We start from the raw sequence: 27985 nt of genomic DNA, 5'->3' as shown, positions 1-27985 counted from the left end.
TTCCACTATCAGCCTGGAGCGTGTGGTGAGCGTGTGCGAGAGAGACCAGCCACCCCTGTCCATGCTCCTGGGAGGGCGCGCACTGGAGGTCTGCACCCCCCTGCACTCCTGCTAGTGACACCGCTGATTTAATATACAGTAGGGCCCTGCTTTGCGGCGCTCTGCTTTACAGCGTTCCACCAATACAGCGGTTGTCAATTGCAGAAAGGCCCCGTTCCTACGGTGCTTGTTCCGGATTTACAGCGTTTTTCGGGCGTCGGGCACCATTTTGGTCAATGTTAGTCAATGCGTTCCGCTTTACAGAGGCGGTCCGGAATGGAACCCGCCGTATGAGCGGGGCCATACTGTATTAATTCTGGACTACATTGCAGGGCTATAGTCTGTTCCTTTCTCTCTGTTTCAGTTCTTTGAACCTGCAGCATGAGGATAATGGGCTCTTTTGGAATTGCAATTTGTATAGTAGGAATATTTTTAAATGTTTAGAAATTCTGTATGCTGTTGTTGGCTTTATTTTGTTTTAGATTTCATGTTTGTGTCATTTCTTTTGTGGTTTTAAATTTACTGTAAGCTGCTCAGAGAAGTTTTAGTGGGTAGCATAAAATGTAAATAAAATAATAAATGTAAATAAAGCTATAAATAATATAATACATTATTTTTAAAAAGACCTTTTGAAAAAAGAACACTTATTCTAGATTATTTGCTCCAAGTCACTAACACCCTCAGCACTGCTTCCCAATTACTAGCAGGGTCTAGACCTACCACACTACATCTAGTGACAGATTTCCATAATTTATCAAAAGTTTTGAGCAAAATAACTAATCCAGTTTAGGGTTTGCTGAATATCTCTGCTGACAATTTTCCCTATGAGTCCTCACACAGAATGTCTTTTCTTCCAAAGTCCCCTACCTTTGTAGTCTTTGTTGTTCAGCTTTTTATTCCTGTGTTTCTCATGGAATACCTTTTTGTTAGAAAAGGTGACTGATAGACACCTTCACAAAATAATAATAAAAAGTGTCCAGCACAACAGAGGACATGTTAAGATTGCAGCTTCACAACCCCACCTGTCAGCCAATCCTATTCCTACTTCATGCTACTGTGCTGGAGGAATTTGTCGACTGAAATTGCCTGAGTTCAATAATTGTGTGTGATTGAGTGTGTTTGTGTGCATGTATTATGGGCAGCATTGCAGACACAACCTCCCCTCTTCTGCAATGATTTATGTTAGACATTCAGTGTGCATGTCAGCAGATACTATGCCTGACTAAAGCCACCTATTCCAGATTTCTCTGTCTAATCATTGGCGAGGACAATCCCTTTTGAAAGTCAGTAACCGACTTTTCAATTTCATGGCCAGAGGTTGTCAAGACAATTTAGGAAAACCTGCCAATTATTTCTCTTGGGCAAGCAATGTTACTACTGATGTGAGGATCAACAGTTCAAAAAGGTCCCTTTTCTTCTTAAAAATAAAATAGAGCACATCTCCGCCCCCATAAAGCACATATTTAACAAGAATGTTTCTTCCATGCAGTTTCAATGAAACCTATTTTAATTCCCAGATTCCCAGTAAACAGACCAAACACAATACCATACTATGGAGAAATAGCTTAGATGGTAAGCCAGACACAGGTCCTCCTGTCCATGGGAAATCATTCACTGAAACCCTTGCGGTTTAAGAACGTACCTATAGCCAACAGATACTTCTATCAAACTTGAAAAAGCAGGGAAATTGGGCAGCTATAGTGAATGTCCCAGGGGAGCAGGAGACCTAACACCCTCTCTGAGATGTTGTACTGCCCTACAAATCTGTAAAATGCAAACACAGTTTGGATTGGTCTTTCACAGTCCAATCCACTTCCTGTGTAGCTTGCAAGAATTTGGTAACATAGTTTTTTCCCCAGGGTTTCACCCACCTTTTTATTCTACAGCAGACACTTGTAGTCTCCCATCCAAATTTAAACCAAAGCTGTCCCTAGCCAGATCCACACCAGACATTTTTTCCACTTTAAACCGTCATTGCTTCCCTCAAAGAATCCTGGGAAGTGTAGTTTGTGAAGGGTGCTGAGAGTTGTTAGGAGATGCCCTATTACCCTCACAGAACTACAATTCCCAGAATTCTCTGGTGAAAGGGGCTGACTGTTAAATCACTCTGGCCACTTGAGCTCTGTCAGGAGAAAAGGAGTCTCCTAATAACTCTCAACACCCTTCACAAACTACATTTCCCAGGATTCTATGGGGGAAGCCATGACTGTTTAAAGTGGAAAAAAATGTCTGGCATGGGTGTGGCCTTCTGATCAGCGAAGCCAAACAGCTGTGAGTCTGGCTTTAGAACACTGACAGTTGGTTCTTAATGAGCATGTCTGCTCTATCACAGAGTCCAATGTTAAGTTTCTTATATTAATTAAAAATCAGCCAGGCATTTTTTTTTAACTTTCAAACTACAGAGGATGAAGGTCAGAGTATGGGGCTAGGTCAGTAATAGGATTACAGGTACTCTGTGAACATGGCTGATTTTTAATTAATTTCAACAAATTATGAGATCACTGACAGAATAAAGTCCAATAAGGCTCTGGATTTTTTTCGTTTTAAACTTTGAACTTTCAATTCTCTATAACTGTTTTGTGTATTGCCATGAAACGTAGAGGGTTGTTAAGCAAACATTTCTGAGTTCAGGATTATAAGTTTTGTAAGGTTTTGTTTTGAAATGAGCTTATGGGAAGCATCAGAATGGCATGGGGGCTATTTTCAATTTAACATGACAGAATGCAAAAACTTCATGCTGACTATAGTATACAGCCACTCTTGTGGCTGTATAATTATAGGAGGAAAATCCCAAAGAGTCATTTTCCCTCAGCTACACATGCGGTATACAAGCAGGCAAGTTGCCTGCTGAGGGCATCGTTGATAAACACTTCAGGCTTCTAAAGAACACTTGTTAATGGTGGGCTCAGGTGGGTTGTGGTACAGTTCTAGAAGCTGTGTGGTATGTTCACCTACTGCTGCCACCCATACTTCTCTGTGTTATGACTGGGATACTTCTGAAGTTGATTCCACAGCTGTCTATGCAAGGAAGGGGGGACTTGACATGAGGTTGCCCATTTTGATGGCATCATTGATAGCCACAATCACATCAAGTTTGGGCCACAGCCCAGGACATGTCAGGACAGCAGCTTACACACACCCTGCTCCCAGTTTGGTCCTTTAGTGCAGTAAGATACACCATGGGGAAGAAACTACTCTTCAGTTTCAGAGATTTGCTGATCTTTCTGTTATGTGGACCATGCCCTCCACTGAACCCATGGACTTCTAAATAATTGGTACTGGGTAGGCACAGATGTTGTACAGCTTGGGGAGGTCAAATGCACAGAATCAGCATGCAGGAACATGCCTGTATGCACACCAACACAAACCCTTGTGCGAATATAACATTAGAAGACCCATCACAGAACCCTTGGGAATGGCAAGTAAAAGGGGGAATTTATCTTCTCCTGAAAAATAATTATTAAGTGTTCAGATCCCTTGTCACCTAGGCCAGTCCTTGCATTCAGATCCATCTTGTTCAGTGTATAGGTTTTATGTCTTTAAATGTGAGTATATTTTCCCCCTCATCGCTGACAGATGGTATTGGATAGCTTGCACTGCTTCTCAGGACAGCTGAATTTTTATCAGGCACAGAGAATAGTGCTTGCATGCAGAATTTTGCCTTTTGCCACCTGCTTCAATAGTCAGAAGAGATGCTACTCCTGTACTTAAATTATACATTTGGGCTAATGGTCTATCAGCTACAAAGACATCCAGTAATCATGGGGATATATATCTAGTAGTGACTCCCATAGCAGAAAAATGTGCTGGCATGATTGTAGAAATTGCCACCAGAAAATTGTGAACTCATGTGCTAAATTACCAAATGAATAAGTGCAGGCAGCCTGTACCATGTGGGAAAATTTATTTTGAATGTCTGAGGTGGCCCATAGTAAGTATCAGTGATACAAGACAAGTCAACCACCCTTCTGACTTTACTGTCTATGACAGAGAAGAACCAGAATGTTTTGTGGACTTCAGGAACAACAATACCAATAACAACAGTCCTGACTGCATGATGGGTTTGATAGTGCATGTGTTAGAGGTATGCACTGACCACAAGATTTGGTTTGGACCCTACTTCAGTGCTTTGCAAAAGAACAAGGTTTGGTCTGAAGAGCTGCAGAGGCTGTCCAGTTTGGTTCAAGATTTGAATCTGAATCCCAATTCAGAAGAATGAAGCTTCATTCCTTCCGCATTCACTGTCATGGGGAAATGTAAAATTGGATGAAACTTTCAGGCATATTAGCTGCACCCCCATAGATGTTTTCCCAATTACAAATAGGTCTGCTGGGCAACTTTAAAAATCATTGCCCCTCCCTAAGGAACTAGATATCATTAAAAAAATTGTTTTTACAGAATTGCTCAATTAGCACCAAAAGTCACATAAACTAAGGGTAGAAACACACTCATTGCTCTGCTGGTTCCAGTGTGCCTCCACCTCTCTTTTCTGAAAATGGGGGCACATGACACTAGTCATACTCCAACCCTTTTTACTTTAAAACCTGGTGGGAGCCGCTTGAGTGCATTTTTTAAAAAATCTGCTTCAAAGAGACTTTACAACTGATCAGATCAACCTGTTCCTCCTTCAGGTGTGGCTAAAGGAAACACTTTGATCTGGTGACTAGAGTGTTTACAGCCTAAGTGCAAAGCTGATTTGACAGGAGTGAATATATGAGTATGTGGTACAGAGGCATAAGGGTGTGAATATCAAGCATTTCCCAAGCAAGCACCTCTAGCAGAAGCAGCAAAGTGCAGAGAACAGACAAGAACAAAGTGATATTATTTCAGCAACCCTTCCCCAAAGCATTGTGATTGAGGAGCCCTGGTAAAATCATTCCTTCTTATTAGAAGCTAGACCTGTTAGTCACAAAAGACCTCTCCTCCCTCCCCACGCTTGCATTTTCTTTACATGGCAAGCTTGGGGAGAAATGTTTCAATTTTAGCAGACGCACTGGCTGCAACAGTTTTTAAATATCTGAATCTCCAAACCACTTCAGAAGTTCCACTTCAGTTTGGGGCAGTTTGGAAATATTCTGCTTTGGCTTAGACAAGCCCCAATATGTACAAACTTGGCCTGCTTTGAATCTTGATTCTGGATTCTCCTGAATCTTTTGCATACCCCTAGTGTGTGCCAGGTTTGGGGCTATTCTATTAATATAATCTGAACTTGCTAATTACTAGTTTCCTCTTTCGTCTAGCAGGAATCCACAAGGGAATTGACACAACTCTTAAGTTGCTTGAGAACATCAAGTACGCTGAACATATCTGAAAAAGTCTTAATTTGGAAGTACTTTACTTGGTTAAGTGACAATGACCTGAACTGGCTGCATTCGCCTTTCAGTTGCCACTGCTCAAGGGTTAGCCACAGAGTAAACCATCAATGGGGATTTCATTTTATCAAAACTTTAAGAAATCTGAGCTGTTTGAATGAATGAATGAATGAATGAATGAATGAATGAATGAATGAATGAATGAATGAATGAATGAAGCGGTGACCAGAGCTGGCTTCATTTACCACAAGGATGAGGAACCTGTGATGAACCTCCAAAAGTTGATAGAACACAATTCCCATTATCCCTGAGCATTGGCCATGCTGCCTGGGGCTGATGAGACTGGAGTCCATCATAGGCTTTCCACTCCTGATTTACCATAAGGAGCATGATGTTCCAATGAATTCCAGCTGAGTGTAGTGCCAGGAAAAATAAATAAATAAAACGGGGGGCGGGGAGGAAGGAAGGAAAGTTGCAATGGAAGAGGGGCTAGACTGGAGGTTGGGAAGTTGAGCTGGGAACATGACCATAAAGTAGCCTCAAATTAACCCCCTCTCCAAATTAAGGACAGGGCAGGTCCACTTTCTTACTGCTTTCCAGTTCCTACTTTGGTTATGCTGCATTGTAGTCAACATCTACACTGAGATATGGCTTAAATGGGACTATTCATTAAATGTATGTGCCAGGTTGGGCCTTGATGAATGTTTATGAAACTCTGTGAATGTCTGCAAGCAAAACAACACAGGAAAACCTGCTGAAGATGGTGTCTGTAGTGACGCAAATACCAGTGAGGAAAACATCAGTTCAGACAGTGCAAGAGTTTAATTCACATAAATCCCTTTATCTGTTTTTTTGCTATCTAAAAGTCTTGACTCATACCTGGAGGAACAATGAACCAGTGCCAATGATGATTGAGAGGTGTCAGGTTTGCTCTTCTCCTTGGAACAAATGTCAACTTCAGTAGGTTTCACAGTATATGCAGGACCTGTTCAATTTGTACATTGCGACCTGTAGCTAAGGCATAACATTTTCAAGGATGACTTTGTTGGCCAATTAGAAAACAAGCTCCCTTTCCCAGTAGAGGCTGGTCCATTAGGGCAAACGGAGCACTACTCCGCCAACCTCTGCCTGGCCTCACCTGCTTGCCTTCTTACTTACATCCTGTCTAGGGAGCACCGTCACCTGTCATTTTCCTATTCCTTAGTCTCAGTGTTGCTGTTATAAAACTCAGAAAGAAGGACGGTGGCAAAACTAGAACTGGTTGGCTCTGTTTGTCATTGGCTTCACCTACTGCTGGCCTCTCTGCCTTCCACCCTACCAGTTCCAATAGGCATCAACCACCACTGCACTTTTCCATTATCATTTCAGCGGGCTGTCAGGCAGCATTGTGTGCTTCGGTGTTAACACTGGAATTCAGACTGGTGTGTGAGGTGTACCCTTCTGTTTGAGACACCATCACCCCTCCTCTTCAGGCATTTGATCAACTGTGTAAGATCCCTGTTGGAAGTGTTCTCCTGTGTCGGGGGAGTCAAAGAGCAATGACTGCTGAGCTGTGCTGCTGCTGGCTGTTTCCATTTTACTCATCTTGCTCTTGTGACAGATTTGGAGGATTTGTTCTCCTAGATTAGTTGCCATGCAACTAATCATATGACTCATGATCATCTGGGTATCCCCTGTGATAATCTGCACATTATTATACAGGCAAATTACCCAAAAGGCAATTTGAAACAATATGATTTTGTATTGCTAGGACTGAAATGCGGGGGCTCACCAGAGTCCTTCCCCCAAATTATAAAGTGGCCCTATTTACAACTTACATGAGATCAAGTGTTCAATATAGTAGGTGGATTTTAATGTTTTTCAACATGTTCTCAGAAATAATTCAGAGCAAGCCTGGTTTCTTTTTCTTTTTTCTCCCCCTACTGTACTCCTTTCCCATTTAACAACTTTGAAGCTACAGTACCCTCTCCTGGCCAATTTATATATGACGGCCACACACATGAAAGCTCAAAATGGTATCCATGGGGTTAACTCCATTTTATCCTCATCTTAACCGTTTAGGCTGAAAGAAAAAGGATGACCCAAGGGCACCAGTGACTGAAGCTCCCAGTTCAAATCTGCATTCTGTAGTGCAGATGAATCAGCCTGATTTAAGTAGTAGTACAGCACTCAGGGCGAGACGGGTGGGAAGAGGAAGGAAGTGTTTGAATGGTTTTTCTTCCAGGAATTGGCCCTAGCTCTTCCAAGCAGCAAAATATCTTGAACAGGCACTGAGCAATGTCATCATTCAAAAGCATTTGGGCTTTGGGGTGGGTACATTAGAAAATAAGTTGGGTGTAGATTTATGGTGAATATTTCAAGTTGAGTTTAGCCATTAAGAAAATTAAGGCAGCTGGGTTCCACGGAGTTTAAATTACAGTAGAGCCCCACTCATATGGCAGGTTACGTTCTGGACCCCCGATGAAAAGCAGAACTCATTGAATAGAATGGCATGCGATGCCTGAAAACCGCTGTAAAAGCGGAACAAGCGCCGTATGAGTGGGGCTTTAGTCTAATTGCGGCTAATTGAGATCACCGCATTAGCGAAGTGCCGTAAAGCGGGGCCCTACTTTAATTTAAAGGGAGAGGGGAATCAGGAATCATTATTTATTTTTATTATTTTTATTCCACCTTCTATGAAGCTCAAGCTCATGGGGTCCCAACTTTTATCCTTGCAACAATGCTGTGACGTGGGTTAAACGGAAAGACAGTGACTGGTCCAATGTCACCCACCCAGCTTCACAGCTGAGAAGACATCTGAACCCTGGCCTCTCAGGTCCTAGTCCAATACTCGAACAGCTATAACAGGAAGATGAAGGATCTATGGGTGACTGGCTCCCATATCTAGAAGACGGGCCAGTTGCCTCTTCTGAATGCACTCCCTCTAAAGCAGTGCTTCTTAACCTGGGGTGCACGCACCCCTGGGGGTGTGAGATACTTTTTCTAGGGGTGCGAGGCCCAACCAAAGATTTTGGAAAACTGTCATTTATGTTAGTTAAGTTAGGCTAAAACACACATTAAAGTAAAATAAAAATAAAAGATGAATGGTATTTTTTCAGGGGGTGCGAGAGCATATTTTGGAAATCCAAGGGGTGCTGGCAGTGGAAAAGGTTAAGAACCACTGCTCTAAAGGAGCAGGTATGTAGCTTGGGGTACTCTGGGTACATCTTTGTCATTAGAGGTCCAAGTAACCTTGGTGGCTAGAGTACCTTTTACCAGCTTCATCTGGAATGCCAGCTATGGCCTTATGTGGATAACTTGGCCACTATAGTCAATGCATTGGTAACCTCAAGCCTGGATTACTGCAATGTGCTCTCTGTGGGGCTGCCCTTGGGCCTGGTCTGGAAGCGCCAGCTGGTACAGAATGCTGTGGTTAAACTGCTGAGCTGATGAGAACAGGCGGCTTACAATATGTGATATCTCTGGTAAAACATATGCACTGGCTACCCATATCCTACTGATCCAGGTTCAAGGCTGTATTGATATACAAAGGCCTGAACAATTCAGGTCCAGGATACCTTAAGGACCGCCTGAGCCCTTGTAGCTCAGTCCAATCACTGAGATCATCAGGAGGACTGCTGCTAGTTGTCCCCCATACTATAGAGGCCCGACTAGACTCAACCAGAAGTTGGATATTTAGTGTCGCCAGTCCCATGCTATTAAACTCTCTTCCACCAGAGAGTTTTTAACTTTCAGGCATCTCCTGAAGACTTTTTTTGTGCTGACAGGTCTATGCAGCTGTTTAAAACTTTTTTTTTAAGTAGCCAGTTATTTTCTTTTTTTTTTCAATAATTTTTATTCAAATTTTCATAAAACATACAAGACAAAATCATAAAACATTCAAAGACAAAAAACAAAATCAAAAATAGTTAAACAAAAAAAAATAAAATAAAAAAAATAAAAAAAATAAAAAAAAAATAAAAAGTAAAATATTGACTTCCCATTTGTCAAAGATCAGATCAGTTATAAGTCTATAATATATAACAATCCTGTCTCTTAAGTCATATTATAAAATCACTTTCCTCCAATAGTTATCTTACTTAATCATCAAATCTCATAAACATTACTTTATTCTTTCCACAAAAAGTCAAAGAGAGGTTTCAATTCTTTAAGAAATATATCTATCAATTTTTTTTTTCCAGATAAGCATATCGATTAACCCATCTCATTACTAATTATGATAATCTTATTGTCATAACCATAGTCAAAATAAACATTTCAATTAATCCATCACATCAGAATCTGTTAGGTTCAGTAATTTCAGTAGCCATTGTTCTATTATCCCTATTAGTTCCATTTTCCATCTTCCATCTTCAGTAGTCTTGTTAAGTCCAGTAATTTCAGTATCCAATCTTCCATTATCAGTATTCCATAATAATCTTGCTGTCAAAGCCATAGTCATATAGTAAGAGTCTGATGGGAATTACCTCTATCCCAAATATTTTCTTGCCATCCATTCTGAATAGGTTGCTGAAATACTGCTGTAAAATCATATCTCTGTTCTTTTTTTCAAAATACACTGGGTCATCTCTTGAAAGTTTTTCCATTGTCACATGGCTGCAGTTAATTCCATAGATTTCCTCTATATTGGGCTCCATCACATCATTCCAGTCCAGAAGATTATCCATGCCATTGATAACTTTATCTCTAGAATCTTCATTAATTTCTTCAGAGATAACATTGAGTTCCAAACAATAGATTTTATTTCTAAAGTCCATAGACTCCAAATCTTTTTCCTGTTCCACGTTTGTTCCAATCTCCGGGGTCTCCTCTCTCACAGGGACCCCTGTTCCAGTCTCCAGGGTCTCCTCTCTCACAGGGACCCCTGTTCCAGTCTCCAGGGTCTCCTCTCTCACAAGGACCCCTATGTCTTTAATCTCCTGTGTCTCCAAACAATAGATTTTATTTCTAAAGTCCATAGACTCCAAATCTTTTTCCTGTTCCACGTTTGTTCCAATCTCCGGGGTCTCCTCTCTCACAGGGACCCCTTCCAGGGTCACCTCTCTCACAGGGACCCCTATATCTTTAATCTCCTGCGTCATTTTACTCAATTCAATTTTCAGCTCCTTACAACCCTGTCGCAGGTTTTGTTTCGTTATCTCAATCTCATCCATTATTTTCTGAAACATAGTTATTTCCAGATTCTTAGCCACTTTCTTAATTGCCATTTTAAAAGAAAAATATAGGAAAACCACTTCTTATTTCAGCAACAATTGGGTTAATACTCCAAACTTGGTGACATCACAGTATAAACAGAGCAGACAGCCTTATCTCTCCATAGTTAAGTAAACAAAATGCAGTTCCCAGGATCGAAACAATTAATGGCAGTCGTCAGAAAACAGATTCGTCAAAATAAAATAGACCAAAAAGAGAGTAGTCTCAGACAATATAATATTCTTCAAAATAAAAATCTGGAATAGAAATCCCTCTTCTGTGTATATCTTTAGAATGCAAATCCAGGACAGCTTTTTGCAACAAAAACAGAGATAAGCTATTAATTAGTGCGTAGCAGAGAGAAGTTATGGCTCCCCAGTGAGATGTCAAAAACCGATCAATCTGGCAAATCTCTTTTAAACAGCAACAATTTAAGTCAAGTAAAAGAAAAATATAGAAAGAAGGGTGCTTGCCTGTTAGTGCGTTCTCTCTTAGAAGATAAGGTGAACGTTCGCTTTATCAGATAGAGCTTGCTGTTGAAAATCCGTCCCACCTTCGTCGGCTGGACCTCGTCCCATAAATTAATGAGATCTGGTCGTCCCAACAAAAATAGGCTTTGAGGTTAATCTCTTCGTTTCTCCCTACCCGGGAGAAGTTTAATCAGTCAAAAAAAAAGAAAAAACTGACTGATATATCTGAATAAGCTTCTTTTGAGGCAGGAGCCCATCTCAAAAGCAGGCACAGGCTAAGTCACCCTTCCCGGAAGTCCCAAGTAGCCAGTTATTTTCATGATTGATTTGTATTGGTTTTATATATTTTTATGTTGCTATACACCCTGATGTTTTGTGAGAGGGCAGTATACGAATACTTTTCTAAAGAAATAAATACTCTGGCTCAGCATCCTAATTCACACACTACAACTGTTGAGATGTGAGGGAGTCCTGGTGGGCTTTCTCTTGGTTGATCCCCCCCCCCGGGGCTTACCTGGCAGTGGCAGAAATAGTCCAAGCATAGCTGGAAACTGCCATTTTAATTTCCCACAATGTGACAATGTCATTCAGGGGCATCATGGAAAATTCAAATGAATGCCTGCAGGCCTAGACACCCAACATGGAGGGCCTAAAGCTGGTGTCAGCACTGGTGGGTTCTGCTGGGGCAGTGCAGCTGCCACAACTGTCTTAGGATGCTGATGCTGATGCCAAGTTTAGTTAAGTCTCATGTAATTGTTTTGAATTATAGAGCTTAGCCATAGCACATGCATGGCAGTAAAAAGGAAGATACCGCCTCTATGTATATCTATCTATATAGAGAGTGTATTTGCCTCATCACTGACCAACCAGAACACCCCACCAAATGTCTGAAGCCTCCAACATGTGCCTAGACCAGAGACAGGGCCCTGGTAAATGGGAACTTGAACTCAGTTGAGCTTACTTCTGAGTAGACGTGTTTAGGATTGCATGGCTGTGCACTCTGCTCAATGTGCATAGGACTGCAATGTTCATGTGCATTTACATGGATGAGAATGCTAGAGAAAAAGATGCATCTGCCAAGTCGGAGATTTATCTTCCAGGGACTCTTGAGGAATGCCTAGGGCAGCCAGGTGAAAAACAGGACAGGACTCCTGCACCTTTAATACTTGTGCAGAATAGAGTATTTCAGCAGGTGTAGCTTGTTATGCAGGATACCTATCCAGTTTGCACCTGGTCACCCTAATAATGCCAGCACCTGAAGAATGACTACTCCAGTAACTCATACTAACAAAATCTTAACAAGGCATCCCCAAAGGCAAAAATGGGCAGTGATTTGCAACTGACAGACTGAAACCAGAAAATAGGGACAGTGGGGGCACATGGGGTTACTTCTAAGCAGTGCTTTTTTTGGTTAAAAAAAAAAAAAGGAGGTGCCTGTACTCATACCTTGATAAAAGTGTAGTGAGTATCAGCACAAAATGGTTGCCATGGGAAGCAAAAAAAAAAAAAGCTGACTACCGTCACTAAAAAAAGCACTGCTTCTATTACACACGGCTAGGGGGGAAGGAGTAGCTGTTTTATGACGACAGGAAGCTACGTTATACGATTCAGACCACTGCACCATCTAGCTTAGATTGGCAGTGGCTCTCCAGGGTTTCAGACGTGGAGATGCCGGTGACTGAACCTAAGATCTTCTGCATGCAAATCAGGACTTGTTGAGGGAGCTGTTTCCATATTAAAGGAGCCAAACAGCGCTGCCTTAATAGTTTTCTCACCTCATCGTCCTTCCTGTCGTTTATCTAGAACCCCACCCAGATCTGAACACTAGTTGAGCGCGAAGACCATTCCGTCGCCCCCTCCCCCATCAATCTTCTCAGAAGGTTTTGCGGCTGGGGCGACGTCAACGACTCCAGCTCCTGCGAGATTGATTACAGTATACAATAAAAGCACCCTGGGAGTTAGAGTCTTCCTTGAGGGGGCATGGGAGGCCTCTGTTTCCCAGCATGCAGTTGGAAGGAATGACGCAGAATGTCTCGCGACGGCAGCATCACTACCTGCAGGTGCCTCTCTGCTATCAACTGAGGGCGCCGCCGCCGCTGCCGCGTTATTATCGCCACCATTATTCTCTGGCGGGAGTGGAAGCGGCGGCGCGGTGCCAGTGGCCCGTCGCATGGTACTGGGAGGGCCCTTCGGGTGAATGGCGGAGCCAGGTGGGGCGTCCTCAGGGACAGGCGGAGCTGGTGGGACCTCCGCGGGGGCCGGAGTAACCGACCCGGCCTCGCTGCCTCCTGGCGACGCTCAGCTCATCGCCCTCATCGTGGGGCAGCTCAAGAGCCGGGGCCTTTTCGACGCCTTCCGCAGGGACTGCCTGGCCGACGTTGACACCAAGGTAGCAGCTCGCTCCTTCTGGCTCTGCCACACTCGCTTTGCCGTAGTTTCCTCTCTCTTCCGGGCCCCCCACACATATCAGACCCCCCCCCGACATTTTCCCCAGGATCTAAAGTAAGGCCTCTGTTAGCAATCGTCGAGATTTCACGGGGCTTCTCTGTGCCTTGGACTGGGATGTATGTTATATACTGAATTCAGCATGTCTGGCCAGTAGGAGCACATGGAAGTCGCAGCCTGCACTGCATCCCCTGTAGTTTAGACTTTGTTGTGTTGGCTGTTATGGTGTGATGTGCTGGGGAAACGTACACATCCCCTCATACAAAACAATGTCCTCTTTTCGTAGTCAGATGCTTCTTGTTCTTCTGATTTTGTGCTTAGATGCTAAAGTGGGAGCATTCTAGGTTAGGGTCATGCAGAGGTGTTGGAGCATCTTTATAGTTCAACCCTGTCTATCCATGTTTGCAGTCTGCCCTTGTTTATGTGTATGTCTCCTAGAGAATATTTTTATTGGGTGACTCATACTTTATAAAATAAACATTAATACATACCTGGCCATGTTACTATGGAAAGGACTGTAGCTCAGTGGTAGATCTTCTGTTTTCCATGTAGTAGGTCACTGGTTCAACCCCTGCCATCTTGGGTAGGGCTGGGAATGACTCCTGTTTGAAACCCTGGAGAGCTGCTGCTAATTCATGTGGACAATACTGTGCTTGCACCAGTGGTCTGACTAGGGATAAGGCAGCTTCCTGCATTTTGAATGTGGAGCAGGCAGGCATCATCAGAAGTGCACTTTTGTTCCTTGGTGCTGGTCTTTTTTCTGCCCTTCCTAACTTGTAGAAGAGCTTAGCTGCTCAGTTCTGTGCAAGCGTGTTTTGGACGTTAATCCCACTGCATTCAGAGGCGTACAGGTAAATACGCATGGCACTTAACCTATTTAAGTCTTATAAAGGAATAAGAAAGGAGTATGTGCAGTTTCAGGTTCTAGTGTTCTTGTGTCTATGCAATCCATTAAGGTTTTCCAGGTGATACAGGTACATAGGTATTGGCTCAATGTCACTAAACAGAGCCTATTGGCATGTAACCATAAAGCTAGATGTTCACCTTAGTCTCTTCTGTAGAGACTGGCTGAAAACTTTAGATATTTATTCCTTCTGGAAAGCTGGTAGATCTGTCCCACAATTTTCTTCCTAGACTTGAAAGGCAGAACTATGTGATTCTTCCTTCTTGGAATTTTTTTTGGGGGGGGGCCTTTAAAGGTATTGAAGAATTACCTTGGTTTCTCATAGTGCTAACTGGTGTGTGCAAATAAAAGGATTAAAGCTATTCTAACCTTGCAAATAAGTTCTCATTTATTATTTAGCCACCCCTAGTTGGCGGAGGTGGGGAGAGGATTATGAGGAATTCTGTGAAGGTTTCTGGTGTAGTTTCCTGGAGGCAATGCTTACTCACTGAAGGCAACCAATTTGGCCTGTAATCCTAACCCAATTACCTGGGAGTAAGGTCTACTGAATTCAGTTGGACTTACCTCTGAGTAGACATGTTAGGATTGCGCTGTAACTCAACATGAGATTCAAATTCTGCAATACCATACATACATACATACATACATACATACATATATACATATACATATACATATATATTGTCTTGCTAAGAGTATAAATGGAGAGCCAGTGTGGCGTAGTGGCTAGTGTGTTGGACTACGACCTGGGAGACCAGGGTTTGAATCGCCACCCAGCCATGAAGCTCACTGGATGATCTTGGGCCAGTCACTGCCTCTCAGCCTTCGAGGGAGGCAATGGTAAACCCCCTCTGAATACCGCTTACCATGAAAACCCTATTCATAGGGTCGCCATAAGCCGGAATCAACTTGAAGGCAATCCATCCAAGAGTATAAATAATTATGATCCAATCCTGTTTTATATGCAGCTCCTAAACCAATTTCCTGGTTTGGGCATCAAAGAAAACTGTTTCAACACATCATATTTTTCTCAAGTCAATCTTAGGGGAGGTATAAGGAGGGATCACATGGGCATGAGATCCAATAAACCATGTCTTACAGGACTGATATTGTTGGGCAGGGGTCATGGCTTAGTGGTAGAGCACACACTTTGCATGCAAGAGGCCCCATGGCCAGTCCCTGGCATCTCCAGGTGGCACAGGCAAAGACTTCTATATGACATCCTAGACAGCTACTCCCAGTCAGTGTGCTAGATGGAATGGTGGTGTAGCTTGGTACAAGGCAGTTTCCTATGTCATGTCTGAATTGGGCCACTCTTTGGTATTGTCTTATAGTCAATTAATACTCAATAAGCTCCAAAAGCCATTAATTGGGTTTAGACTGTATTTCCCAAAACATTTCTAAAAGTAAGTTTATTTATTAGCATAATATTATAGAATTTCCTTGTTGAATCTTTAAACTGGCTTCCTGTCTGGTCCTGGTTTGAACACGTTGCTGTTACCTTCAAAGGCTTCCAAGGCCTATCCCCCACTTGGTTCTTAAATCCCAGTACTTATCTGCCGTGATCTTCACAATCCTCTGTTATCTGAAAGGCTTGTTTCCTTAAAAGCACTTTCTCCCTTGCTGTCCCATATGTTTGAAAGTGTTGACAGCACTTCTGTGATGCTACCTCTTACTTCAAATACCTCTTAAAAAGCACAATTTCTGTGAAACTGTTGGTACAGTTGCCTAGTTCCCATGCTTTATTGTAACTGTGCAAGTAACCCTAAGCATGTATAACTGAAACAATGGTGTATTGCTTCCCTTTTACCATTGTCTCCCTTCCTCAGTTCCCCCCCGAATTTATTTTTTATTTATTATTTGATTTATATCCTTCCTCCCAGCAGGAGCCCGGGGCGGCAAACAAAAGCACTAAAAACACTTTAAAACATCATAAAAACAGACTTTATAATACATTAAAACAAAACTTTAAAAACATTTTTTTAAAAAGCTTTGAAGACACCTTTAAAAAAGGTTAAAAACATATTGTTTTTAAAAAAGGGGTTAAAAGCAGTTTCAACACAGAAGCAAACTGAGATAAGGTCTCAACTTAAAAGGCTTGTTGAAAGAGGAAGGTCTTCAATAGGTGCCGAAAAGATAACAGAGATGGCACGTGTCTAATAAAGGGTAGGAAGTTCCACAGGGTAGGTGTCGCCACACTAAAGGTCCATTTCCTATGTTATGCAGAGCAGACCTCCTGATAAGATGGTATCTGCAGGAGGCCCTCACCTGCAGAGCGCAGTGATCGACTGGGTATATAAGGGATAAGACGGTCTTTTAGGCATCCTGATCCCAAGCTGTATAGGGCTTTGTACACCAAAACTAGAACCTTGACATTTGTAACCTCCTTGGGTTAGGGACCTGTCCTGTTGTACTCTGTAAAGTGCCATGCACACTGATGGTGCTATATAAATCATCATATGTGTTTCGAAAACTCCAGTGATGGCAACAGTTTTGCCAGCAGCATCCTACCACCTTCAACATCATTGCCACTATATCTGTGTCTAGTTGTACATATCCTTTTAAAATATCCTAAGGCAACCATGATGTTAAGTCGACTCTCATAACCAACCATAGATTGAACACAATGACTCCCCCCCCCGGTATTTCTGATGTGTGTTTTTTACATTTCCCACACAGGCCATTTGCATTTTCATACTTAGAAAAAGTCTTTACAGAAATGGTATTACATTGCAATATTTTATAGGAATTTTCTTTAGAACATGTATGCATTGAGGTTCCATCAGCATATAACTTTATAGTGAAACATAGTTTGCCAATCCATCTCCTGCGTTGCATTTAAAAGTTAGGTCTCTTCCATCAGAGTTCTATAGAATTTACATAAGATAATTTTTTAGAAGGTCAACATGTATTCTGTATGTACTAGAAGACTGCACATCTTTGGATGTTATTTTCAATTACTGGCTCATTAGGGCATTTTGTTTAACTTCAGTGAATATAAAAATATTGCCATCCTTTGTAAAATTTACAATTTGATAGATTGTTCCTGAGCCAAACATTAAAGTTCCCTTGCTGTCTGGTGGTCTAAAAACCATCATGGAGTATAATTGAGGCCCTTTTCTTTTTGCCCTGAATTTCCATTTCTGCAGAGTTTGGGCATTTTTTTCTCCAGTCACACACCATTCTTCCTCAATTCAAATGTACTCTTTACTGTTAACACTACATGTAAAAACCATCGTCCTGTTATTTATGCCAGGTAGAAACATTTTACTGCCTTTACATCTATTCATCACACAAATGTTTGGTCACAATCGCCAAAGGAGAGTATCAGATATGTTTTCTTTATGCATGAGGTTTTGGCACAGTGATAGTAAAACATATGCTCAACTTCTCCAGCTGCACTACTGCCTTATGCTAAGGCATGCGTGCTCATGTAGTTTTCAGTTCTTACACTGAGAATTAGTTTACTTTTACCTGTGAAGCAACTTTAAAGGAAAATGAAGCAAATCCTGTCAAAAGTTAATGAGTAAAAACGTGTGTTTCAAGGAGGTATCAAAGTGTGTGTGTTGATTTTACATGAAATCTTTCAGGCTTGTATTAATTGAGCCATTTTGTTTAGCCAGCCTACCAGAATTTGAGACAGAAAGTGGACAACTTTGTGTCTACCCACCTGGATAAGCAGGAATGGAACCCAGCAATGAACAAAAACCAGTTGCGGAATGGCCTGAGGCAGAGTGTTATTCAGTAAGTAAAAGCTGCTAAAACAAAAAATGGTAATATTGAGTTGTTTTTTTAACTCAAGAGGGTAACATTCTAGGTTTGCACAAGACCCCTAAATTTTAATGGGGATTTATCTAGGAAGCATTCTGACAGGTTGTGGCCCTTCATCTGTTTTGATTACTTACAATCCCATTGCTAATTCAACACCATGTTTCTCGAAGAGTAGGATTTGGCTTGTCTAATGGAGACCTGCAAGCATCCATTGTTGGAGGAGGAAAAGAGCATATGATGAACTTGCAGTCTTGTAAGGCTATTTGCTTTTACCTACTTCTAAGGTGTGGTAGAGCAGTATGATGAGTGCTTTCCAGCAGGATGAAGTGGTAATACAGTTTCTCTGTTTGGCTCTTTGAACTCTTGCTGCAGCTAATCAAGTTCACTCATCGCAACATATGTTCTTTGCAAACACATGATTCCCTAATTCTGTGAAAGGCCAGGCTGGCTTAGCCATATGTCCTGCATATTATATAAAATTTTATTTTAAGAGGTTTAAATCGACTTCCGTAGTAGACATACTAAAATCAGTAGGAGTTCTTTACTGATGTATGCTGGGAGTTTGGTATATGTACTGTGTCTGTATTTTGACTTTATTTGAAATATTCACTATAGATATAGTATGCTGCAGTGTTGCTGACTGATTCAAAGCTTACAATAATAGGATTCAGGAAATGGATGTTGGAATATGCTTAGAATGAGAGTGGGGAGGTGGGCTTCCTTAAGCTTGTAAGTGTTATACAGCAATCTTGTGTTTGTTTGCTCAAAAGCAAGTCTCACTGTATGCAGTAGAGCTTTATTCCATGTATGTGTGCATAGGGTTGCAGCCTTAATTTATTAATCTGTATTAAGGCAGATTACATAAAAGATTCGGCTACAGGAGCCCCCCAAGGTGGATTACAAAATGTTAAAAACAAATAAATACAATAAAATCCAAATGATATCATGATAAAACACAAAAAAACTAAGTTAAAAACTACAGTAACACTGAAACTCAGCAGGGTGCAAAGTTAAAACAATCCCCAATGCCTGGCAAAATAAAAATGTATTGACTATTTGCCAAAAGGCTCAGAGAGAGGGAGCCAACCAAACCTCCAGAAGAGGGACATTCCACAGTCTTGGTGCAGTACTGAAAAGGCTCTGCTCTACCTCCCACCCATCTGTACTCTGAAGGCAAAGAAAATGAGGGCTTGGACAGTCGTAAATGGCAGGCAGACTTGGATGGAAGATGACCCTTTAAATAACCTCACCTCAAATCATTTAAGAGTTTATTGATCATCACCAGCATGTTCAATTGTGCCTGGAAACAATTGGAAGCCAGTGTCCCTTGCATGTAAATGTAAATTTAATTTTTAGGTCGCCTATCTGGCCGAAGCCACTCTAGGCAACGTACATATTAAATTTCAATAAAATACAATAAAATACAATAATTACAATAAAATACAGTATAATCAGCAGTAACAAAAATAACATATGCAGTACACAACAACAGGCATTCAGTATGTAATTAGCCCATCCCGGCGGTCCCAAAGGCCTGACCAAACAGCCAAGTTTTTAAGGCTCGGCGGAAGGTATCCAGGGAAGGGGCATGTCGAAGATCGAACGGGAGGGAATTCCAGAGAGTGGGGGCCGCCACCGAAAAAGCCCTCTCTCTAGTCCCCACCAACCTAGCTGCTTTTGTTGGTGGGATTGAGAGAAGGCCCTGCGTGGCGGATCTTGTCGGGCGGCATAATTGGTGATGCTGGAGGTGCTCCTTCAGATAAACTGGGCCGAAACCGTATAGGGATTTAAAGGTTAACACCAACACCTTGAATTGGGCCCAGTAAACTACTGGAAGCCAGTGTAGATTGAATAATACTGGCGTAATATGATCACGGCGACGACTGTTTGTAAGTAAACGAGCCGCCGCATTCTGTACCAGTTGAAGTTTCCGGACCGTTTTCAAGGGTAACCCCACGTAGAGCGCATTCCAGTAGTCTAATCGAGAGGTGACCAGGGCATGTACTACCAGTGGGAGCTGATGAACAGGGAGGTAGGGTTGCAGCCTACGTATGAGGTGTAATTGGTACCAGGCTGCCCGGCTCACTGCCAAAATCTGAGCCTCCATGGACAGTCTGGAATCAAGAACAACCCCAAGGCTGCGGACCTGGTCCTTCAGGGGTAATTGTACCCCATTAAACCTCAGGTCAACAGGACCCAACCTTCCTCTGTCTCCCACAAGCAGCACCTCGGTCTTGTCAGGATTTAGCTTCAGCCTGTTTCTTCCCATCCATCCACTCACGGATTCCAGGCACTTGGACATGGTCTCCACAGCCAACTCTGGTGAGGACTTAAACGAGAGGTAGAGCTGAGTTTCATCTGCATATTGGTGACACCGCAGCCCAAATCTCCTGATGATGGATCCCAGCAGCTTCATATAGATGTTGAATAGCATGGGAGAGAGGATAGAACCCTGTGGCACTCCACAAGTGAGAGGCCAAGGGTCTGAAACCTCATCTCCCAATGCTACATGTTGATGCCTGTCAGAGAGAAAGGAACGGAACCACCGTAGAACAGTGCCTCCTATTCCCAGTCCTTCCAGGCGATCCAACAGGATACCGTGGTCAACGGTATCAAAAGCCGCTGAAAGATCGAGGAGGACAAGAAAGGTGAATTCTCCCCTATCTAATGCCCTCCTCATATCATCCACCAGAGCGACCAAGGCTGTTTCAGTTCCATGTCCAGTCCTGAAACCCGATTGGTATGGCTCCAGATAATCCATTTCATCCAAGTGTGCTGACAATTGGTCAGCCACCACTCGCTCAATGATCTTGCCCAAAAATGGCAAATTCGAAACTGGGCGAAAGTTGCATCACATCGCTATAGTTGGTGAAGTGGATTTTAGCCAACATCCTGACCGCTACACTTTGTACTTGCTAAGGACAGCCCCGCATAAAATATACTGTAACAGTCCAACCTGGATATAACCAAAGCACTTGTGACTATGGCCAGATCTGCTTTGTCCAGAAAAGGGCACAGCTGGCACACAAGCTGAAGCTGTGCAAAGGCACTCTGGCCACAGCAGCAACCTGAACATCTAGGAGCAAAGCCAGGTCATGGAGCACCCCTAGATTACAAACCCAATCTTTCAAGGGGAGTGAAGCCCCACTCAGATTAGGCTGTACACTTTTCTTGTATTAACTTTCCTACCCACTAGCAGCACTTCTCAATTAATCCTCTGTTTATTTGCCCACATACAATCCATAATAATGCTCGAGCAACGGTTCAGGACCTCCATAGCCTCCCTGGCATTAGATGAAAAAGAGGTGGGTGTCATACTCATTTGACTATACTGTTTCAAACTTCAGAAGTGATCTGACCTTGACAATGAGGTTGTTTGGACACCCTCCCCTTTTACAGATCCCCCATCTCATCTGGAGCAGACTAAGGTGAGGGTGTGCCCTGCCCTGTGATTTGGTTGATGAGAAACTGAGACAACTCCATGGTTGCCATGGAGGTGATGAAGTCCAGAGGTGGTCTCGGCATGGATATTGGAGAGCCATCATCTTGGGTTCTTTCAGCACCACGCCAGAGACCACTTCCTCTGGCAGGTTGGATGGTACACTAGCATCATCCTTGATCTGTCTCTGTGACCCAATACCAGTTGCAGACCTTGTAAGTTTGCTTCATGGCAGAGTGGTTTCATACAGAGGGAGGTGAGCAGAGTTGGGTCAAATCAACTTTGTTCAGCCAACTCTCAGGTCTGTGTCCTCATCTGCTATCAAATCCTGGATTAGTGAGGTTGTATTGTGTACTGACTTGACATTCAGTAGTAGCACTTCCAAGGTTGAGGGCACAGTGGTAAATGTCTTTACCCATAAACAAGAGTGAGGACCCCATCAGCTGAGTTCCCTTTTGCTTGCTTTTGTTAATTTTGAGAATGCTCAAATATGGGCACTTCCAGACAGACTGTTGCACAAAATTTGGTTATTATCCCACACTTACTGGTGCAATTACCCCATCACTTTTCTAACTGTATAAGTCTGATAAGAGAATGACAGAAAATTACACTAGAAAGTGCAGGAGGATAACATAAGAACATAAGAAGAGCCTGCTGGATCAGGCCAGTGGCCCATCTAGTCCAGCATCCTGTTCTCACAGTGTCCAACCAGGTGCCTGGGGGAAATACGCAAGCAGGACCTGAGTGCAAGAACACTCTCCCGTCCTGAGGCTTCCGGCAACTGGTTTTCAGAAACATACTGCCTCTGACTAACAATGGCAATGTTACGAAATCTCTGCACAAACATGAATGTTCAATAAACTGACAATGTCATATAACCTTTGCAAGTTTTATGTGAATATATCGCTATCAATGCTTAACCAACTGCCAGTCTGGAAGCTCCCTATACCTGCACCAGTGCATTTGCTGCTCAGTGCAGGAGTCTCCATGTGCTTTGAGAGCACTGCTGAAACTGTGGGGAGCCTGTCAGTTGTGCTGGTAATATAACGGCACCTACCTGTGCTGTATGTAGCTGCCATTTTTAATTCGTGACACAGTACACGAGCTGCAGGAGTTGGAAGGGCATCAGAACAGATCTGACCCCAGAATTTGTGCCAGGCCAGACTTGCCCTTCATTGGGAGCAAGTGTCAAAGACCTCAGATTATCTTAAGTGCCCACATAGCCTCAAAACAACATCTGCTATTAAGTTTTCTTCCCAGGCAGGTCATGTTAGGCTTGCAGCTGCTTTCCCAAATGCTGGGCAGTGTCTCTGTGTTTGCCTCCCCTGGTCTGTTGCAGACATGACTTAACGCTACCAGACAGCACATGCTCTGCTCTCTATATCCAGCACAGCCTTGAAGTAATAAGTCACTTTTTGATTTCTGACACTCTGTTCCCAAAAAAGCTCTTTGTCTTGTGTTGCATGAGTTTATTTTTGTTTGTCTTGTAAAAAGTACCCGTGTGTCTAGACTGGCAAATGTAGGGATCAGGTGATGTTGGTGGGTCCTGGGGCAAAAGGCGCCTTTTTGCTTTTTCATTGTAAGTGTACCAGCCAAAAAGATCACCTCTCCTCATCTCCCACCTATCTTCTCCAATGTGTTTGTTTTTCCCCTTGTTGATGCCAAGACGAGTTTTATTTGCTGCTTTGTGTGCCATGTACTTCCTGCAGTGGCTCCTATCCAGCATACCTATTTTTTTAAAGTAATTTGGTGACCAGATGTCTGCTGCAAATTCTGCCAGGACCCTTGATGATGGCAGGTTCAAACCCTTCTGGTTTTCTTCGCATTGGATGGAATGCCTTTCCCTTGATGCAGGAGTGACCAAGAGAGCTGTCTTTTGCACCATGTTAATGCTAATTGCAGCTGACAGGAAGGCTCAGGAGAGTTCTTGGTGGGGGGAAAGAGGGAAGCTTTTTGGAGGAGCTGAATGATTCCTTTGTCTCTGCCCCAGGTCGGGGATGCTGGAAGCTGGAGTGGACAGAATTATTTCTCAGGTGGTGGATCCAAAACTAAACCACATCTTCAGGCCACAGATAGAGAAGGCAATTCATGATTTCCTGGCTGCACAGAAGAAAGAGGAATCAGTGCCAGCTCCTCCCCCAGAGCCTGAGAGTCAGGATCCTTCTGCTCCATCACAAGATGCCTCGTAAGGTCTGGTATTGCTGTACCCCCCTCCCGCCCCTTTGCACACACTTGTAACCCTTTTGTGTCATCACTCATGCAAGGAATGTAAATTACACTAGCCAAAAGGCCAGAACATGGTATTCAATGCTGGACTACTGCCAAAATTGCCGCCAGAGGAAAGAACAAACTGTGACCTTTAAAGATCACAAGCCTCCTCAACTGAATATCATTAGAAACCTAGCTGTATTGTTCTTCTTGGCTTTTTCCCCCTTTCCTTTCCTTTTTTTAGCAGTAATGCAACCTTGTAATAGGCTAGGGACCTACTTTGATTCCTGAGTAAATGCTCAAGAACAGAAGAGCAAATAATATGTATGGGAGGGATGCTATCCCAGAAGATCTGTGAGTAGAGGCTGACTCTAATGTGAGTCCATTAATTCTGTAAAACGTGGGCCAAGCAGTTTTTGGAAAATGTGGAGCGCTACTTCAATTTCTTTGCAGAGGTATCTGCTTCTCTCGAGTTAAAATGCAATCTTATTAGTATACAGCTACTGACTAGGCAACTGACTAGACAACTTATTTGCCTAATAAAAAGTTGGTAGTGGCTTTCTTCTGTCCCAAGATCCTGTACTTCTGATAAGTGTCCTGAAAGCTTCAGAGAACCAGGGATTTGCCCCCCCCTTCAACTTGGTGGATTGTGACCAGTGTTGTAGGTTTTCTGCACTACAAAACTCAGCATTCTGCTTGAATAAGTGATGGATTCTGCTATGGATTATAATTTCTATTGATTCATGTCCTGGTCATATTGGCATTCTTTTGTTATGTTCCATCATATCCTCTATATCTGTCTTCCCTAGCCTAGTACCATTCAGATATTTTGGACTGCAGCTTGCATCAACCCCTGCCAGTGATCAGGGATGACTCAAGTTGTAATCCACCAATATCTGGAGGGTACCAGGTTGTAGAAGGCTACTCCAGGATGCATACCCTCACCAGAAGCCCAAAATGATCATGGAAGGAATTCATCAGGCACTTTGCTGTCACCTGTTAATACAAGCCCACGCTAGGTGTCCCATCCCCTTCAGATATGGCTTGCCCTTGTGTAGGTCAATAGGTTGTGAGTGAATGAACGGGCTTGCCTGGCATAGGCCCTCGCACTCTTGAATAGAGAGGTTGGTCTCATGTGTAGGGGTCCAGAAGCCATTAGAGAAGGGAAGAGGCTCCTTTCTGACTTCATGCTTTTTGTGCCTCCCAAGCCAGTTGGGTTCAGACCCTTCTCTGAGCTTGGAAGAAGAATGGGGATTCTCCTTGATGTCACACTGTGCATTGGAGGCACTCTGAAGCAGCCACCTCTGTTGTTTTCAAGTCTCATAACTCAGCATGATGTTGAGAATGGAACTCTGCCACTCATTGATGACCACAAGTTTTGGCTTTGGAAAGCCTAAATCTATGATTCTCTGCCCTTGTGGCAGCACTGGGCATTGTTCAATCTGTGCCTGGTTGCCACTGCATATTGGTGCATAGGATCAAACTGTAGATGAACCTAACAACCCAGTTTTAGTTGGATTCAAGGCCCTTATGGTTTTCTGCTACTAAACTTACATCATGCTGCTTTGCTGTGCTTAGTGACTTCAGTTTTTGTATGAACATATGAAACTCTTAACTAAAATTTTAAATCCACTCTTGAAACTGATGTACGTAACTTTATAATCAGCCAGCAGCTGTGTCCAGAGTTATATTAAGTCTTATTTTTGTCTCTTCCTTTTGCAGTGCATTTCTGGCATTAAAGTGGGTGCAGTTGCAAAACCCAGGCTGAATCTGATTGGCAGTGGACTACATATCTTCAGCAATACAGTTTGTCAACTAGTATCAACCATGATTGAGGGGAGGTGTTGACAAAAGTCACGAGTGGTTTCTACGTGGTGTGGAGGGATTGGCTAAATGTGAAAATATACTGCTGTGGGCAGAAATAACCTCTGTCTTTGCTAATGGTGTATTTGGGGGGTATTGTTGCCTCTATTGGGGAACCACTAGCGTGAAAAATGGTTCCGGCATGATATTCATGCAAATGATGTTGGTTGGGATGTAGTAATGGGAATAAGGGCGTTTGGGGTATGTTTGGTTTCCTGGGAGGCCACTGTCCATTGGACAACCTTGTAGACAGGTCTGGACAAGGGAGCATTCGGTATACAAGCATGAAGCTGATCACTTCCTAGCAAAGGATCACCGAGCACTTGATGTTTACTTAAATTCAATAATAACTCACAGTGCCTGTCCATCTCTGACACAACTGCAAAAACTGTTAATTGTTGGCTTTCCAGGAGTATCCAGGGACAAGCAAGCCTCTGTCAGATTTCTGGACATGGTATTTGCCATACCTTGCAACTCGGCTCTTTGGCTAGCCTGATCAAGAATGTGTGTCAAAGTAAGTGTGGAAAAAGACTTCTTTTGTGAGCCTTGCAGCTGAGGGAAAGTTCTCTTGTCTGTGAGATCCTTCAGGTGCCTGTTAGAAGCAGCTTAGAAAGTTACATAAGCTGTCCAGTAGGCATTTGTGCTCAAGTATTTGACTAGCAAATATCCAGATTTTTTAATAATAAAATATTTAAAAAACCTTAGTTGTGTGAGAAATTTTCTTTTGATACAGTTGCTCTTCTCATATCAAAGAAGTGATGTGCGCACATAGTGATATTCACTGACAGATAACTGTCTATCCTGGATTCCTTCAGTCTATTAGGGTGCAAAGCTTAAATCGGAGCTTAAATGTAGCAAGTTGTTGTACCTACCACATGGTGGCGGCAGCAAAGAAAGTCTACTTCTCTGTCACTGTTGTGTCTGCAAGGAGCTGCTCAGCAGAGCTTTTTCCAAATGGTGAATGGGCTTTTGTCGCCTGGCCAAGAGAGCTTTGCTCTGACACTCTCGAACACCTGCTACATCAACTTTGGGAGGCATTTTAGGAACAAAAGTGCCGAGATTCAGACCGATTTGGATGCCACGGTTAGAGCAAGTCCGGTAGAGGCATCCAGTGCACTGTCTGTTCCATCTGTGCTGGATCAGTTTCGATTATTATGGCCAGAGGATGTGGGCAATCAGTTGAAGAGGTGTGGCCCACCACCTGCCCCCTTGACCCTTGCCCGTCTTGGCTTCTTAGATCTAGCCATGGGGGGCTGACTGGTGGGTCCAGGGAATTGATCAATGCTACACTGAAGGAGGGTAGAGTACCATCTGCCTTGAAGGATGCGGTGATGTGTCCCCTCCTTAAGAAGACCTCCCTGGACCCAGAAATGTTAAATAACTATTGCCTAGTGGCAAATATCCCTTTTGGGGCAAGGTGCTTGAGAAGGTAGTGGTTGAGCAGGTCCAACTTCAGGCATGCTTGAAGGAGACTGAATATCTGGCTCCATTTCAGTCTGGCTTTAGACCCAGTGATGCCACTGAAGCTGCCTTGGTCGCCCTGGTTGATGACATCTGTCGAAAGAGATGGGAGAAGTGCAACCTTGCTCATTTTTCTTCGTCTCTTAGCAGCTTTTGGTACCATTGATCACAGTATCCTGGAGCAGCTCAGGGAAGTGGGTAGTTCTGTCCCTACTTCCAGGGATGTTTCCAGGAAGTAGCTACGGGAGACTTCTGTTCAACACCATGGGAGCTTTCCTATGGTGTCCCACAAGGTTCCTTCTTGTCCCCCATGCCATTTAACATCTGAGCTCTGCTCAGTTCTGGTTCTCAAAACAAATTCCTGGGCTTAGAATTATTTAAGTGTGTGTGTTTTGCACTAGCCTTTGACTGTGGACCTTGGGGTTCTAGTATTTAAAACCGTAGTTCCTGCAAGCCTCCAGTCTTCCCACTCCTAATATTTTATTATTCTTACTCTCAAATGAGTATTTGTAATACTTTACCTCAAAAAGAATTTCCTTTTATTTTTACGTTTAAAAAGTGATATTTTAATTTTGGTAGAAGGTTTTGGATTCAGTTTAAGAGTAGAAGTATATGCTTGCATTGAATTTAGATTTCATTTCAAGCTAGGTTATTTTTAGAAAGAAACCATTGCTGTATAAAACTTAATATACCTGAATTAAATTTTTAAAAGATGTTTAACTTCATCCATTTTTATTCGCCTTGTTTTTATGCCAGGCTCAAATCTCTACTTAGGAACCCTGAATTTAAAGTTCGTGGGTGGGGAGGGAAGAGTCCATTCAGCTATATAGCAGAGCTGTGTAAAAGTTCTTGTTCCTCTCAGCCAATTCTTGACAGGCTA

The 27985-nt window shown here is 42.9% G+C and overlaps 1 protein-coding gene across 2 annotated transcripts; it reads left to right on the top strand.

The window, feature by feature from the left end:
- The first annotated feature begins 12820 nt into the window (after positions 1-12820).
- BOD1 (biorientation of chromosomes in cell division 1) lies at positions 12821-26348 on the top strand. Of its 2 annotated transcripts, none has more exons than XM_061616918.1 (4): positions 12821-13403; positions 17983-18107; positions 23564-23758; positions 25504-26348. In XM_061616918.1, exons 1-4 carry the CDS (start codon positions 13212-13214, stop codon positions 25547-25549), a joined length of 558 nt encoding a protein of 185 aa, XP_061472902.1. In that variant the 5' UTR covers positions 12821-13211; the 3' UTR covers positions 25550-26348. The 2 variants fall into 2 exon arrangements, with proteins under 2 accessions (XP_061472902.1, XP_061472903.1); XM_061616919.1 differs by having other exon boundaries at positions 12829-13403; positions 23564-23763.
- Positions 26349-27985: the final 1637 nt, after the last annotated feature.

Source organism: Rhineura floridana, chromosome 3 (genome assembly GCF_030035675.1).
Source record: "Rhineura floridana isolate rRhiFlo1 chromosome 3, rRhiFlo1.hap2, whole genome shotgun sequence".
Classification (NCBI taxonomy): domain Eukaryota; kingdom Metazoa; phylum Chordata; class Lepidosauria; order Squamata; family Rhineuridae; genus Rhineura; species Rhineura floridana.
Note: the sequence above shows the minus strand (reverse complement) of the source record. Positions and strands in the feature narration are given on the sequence as shown.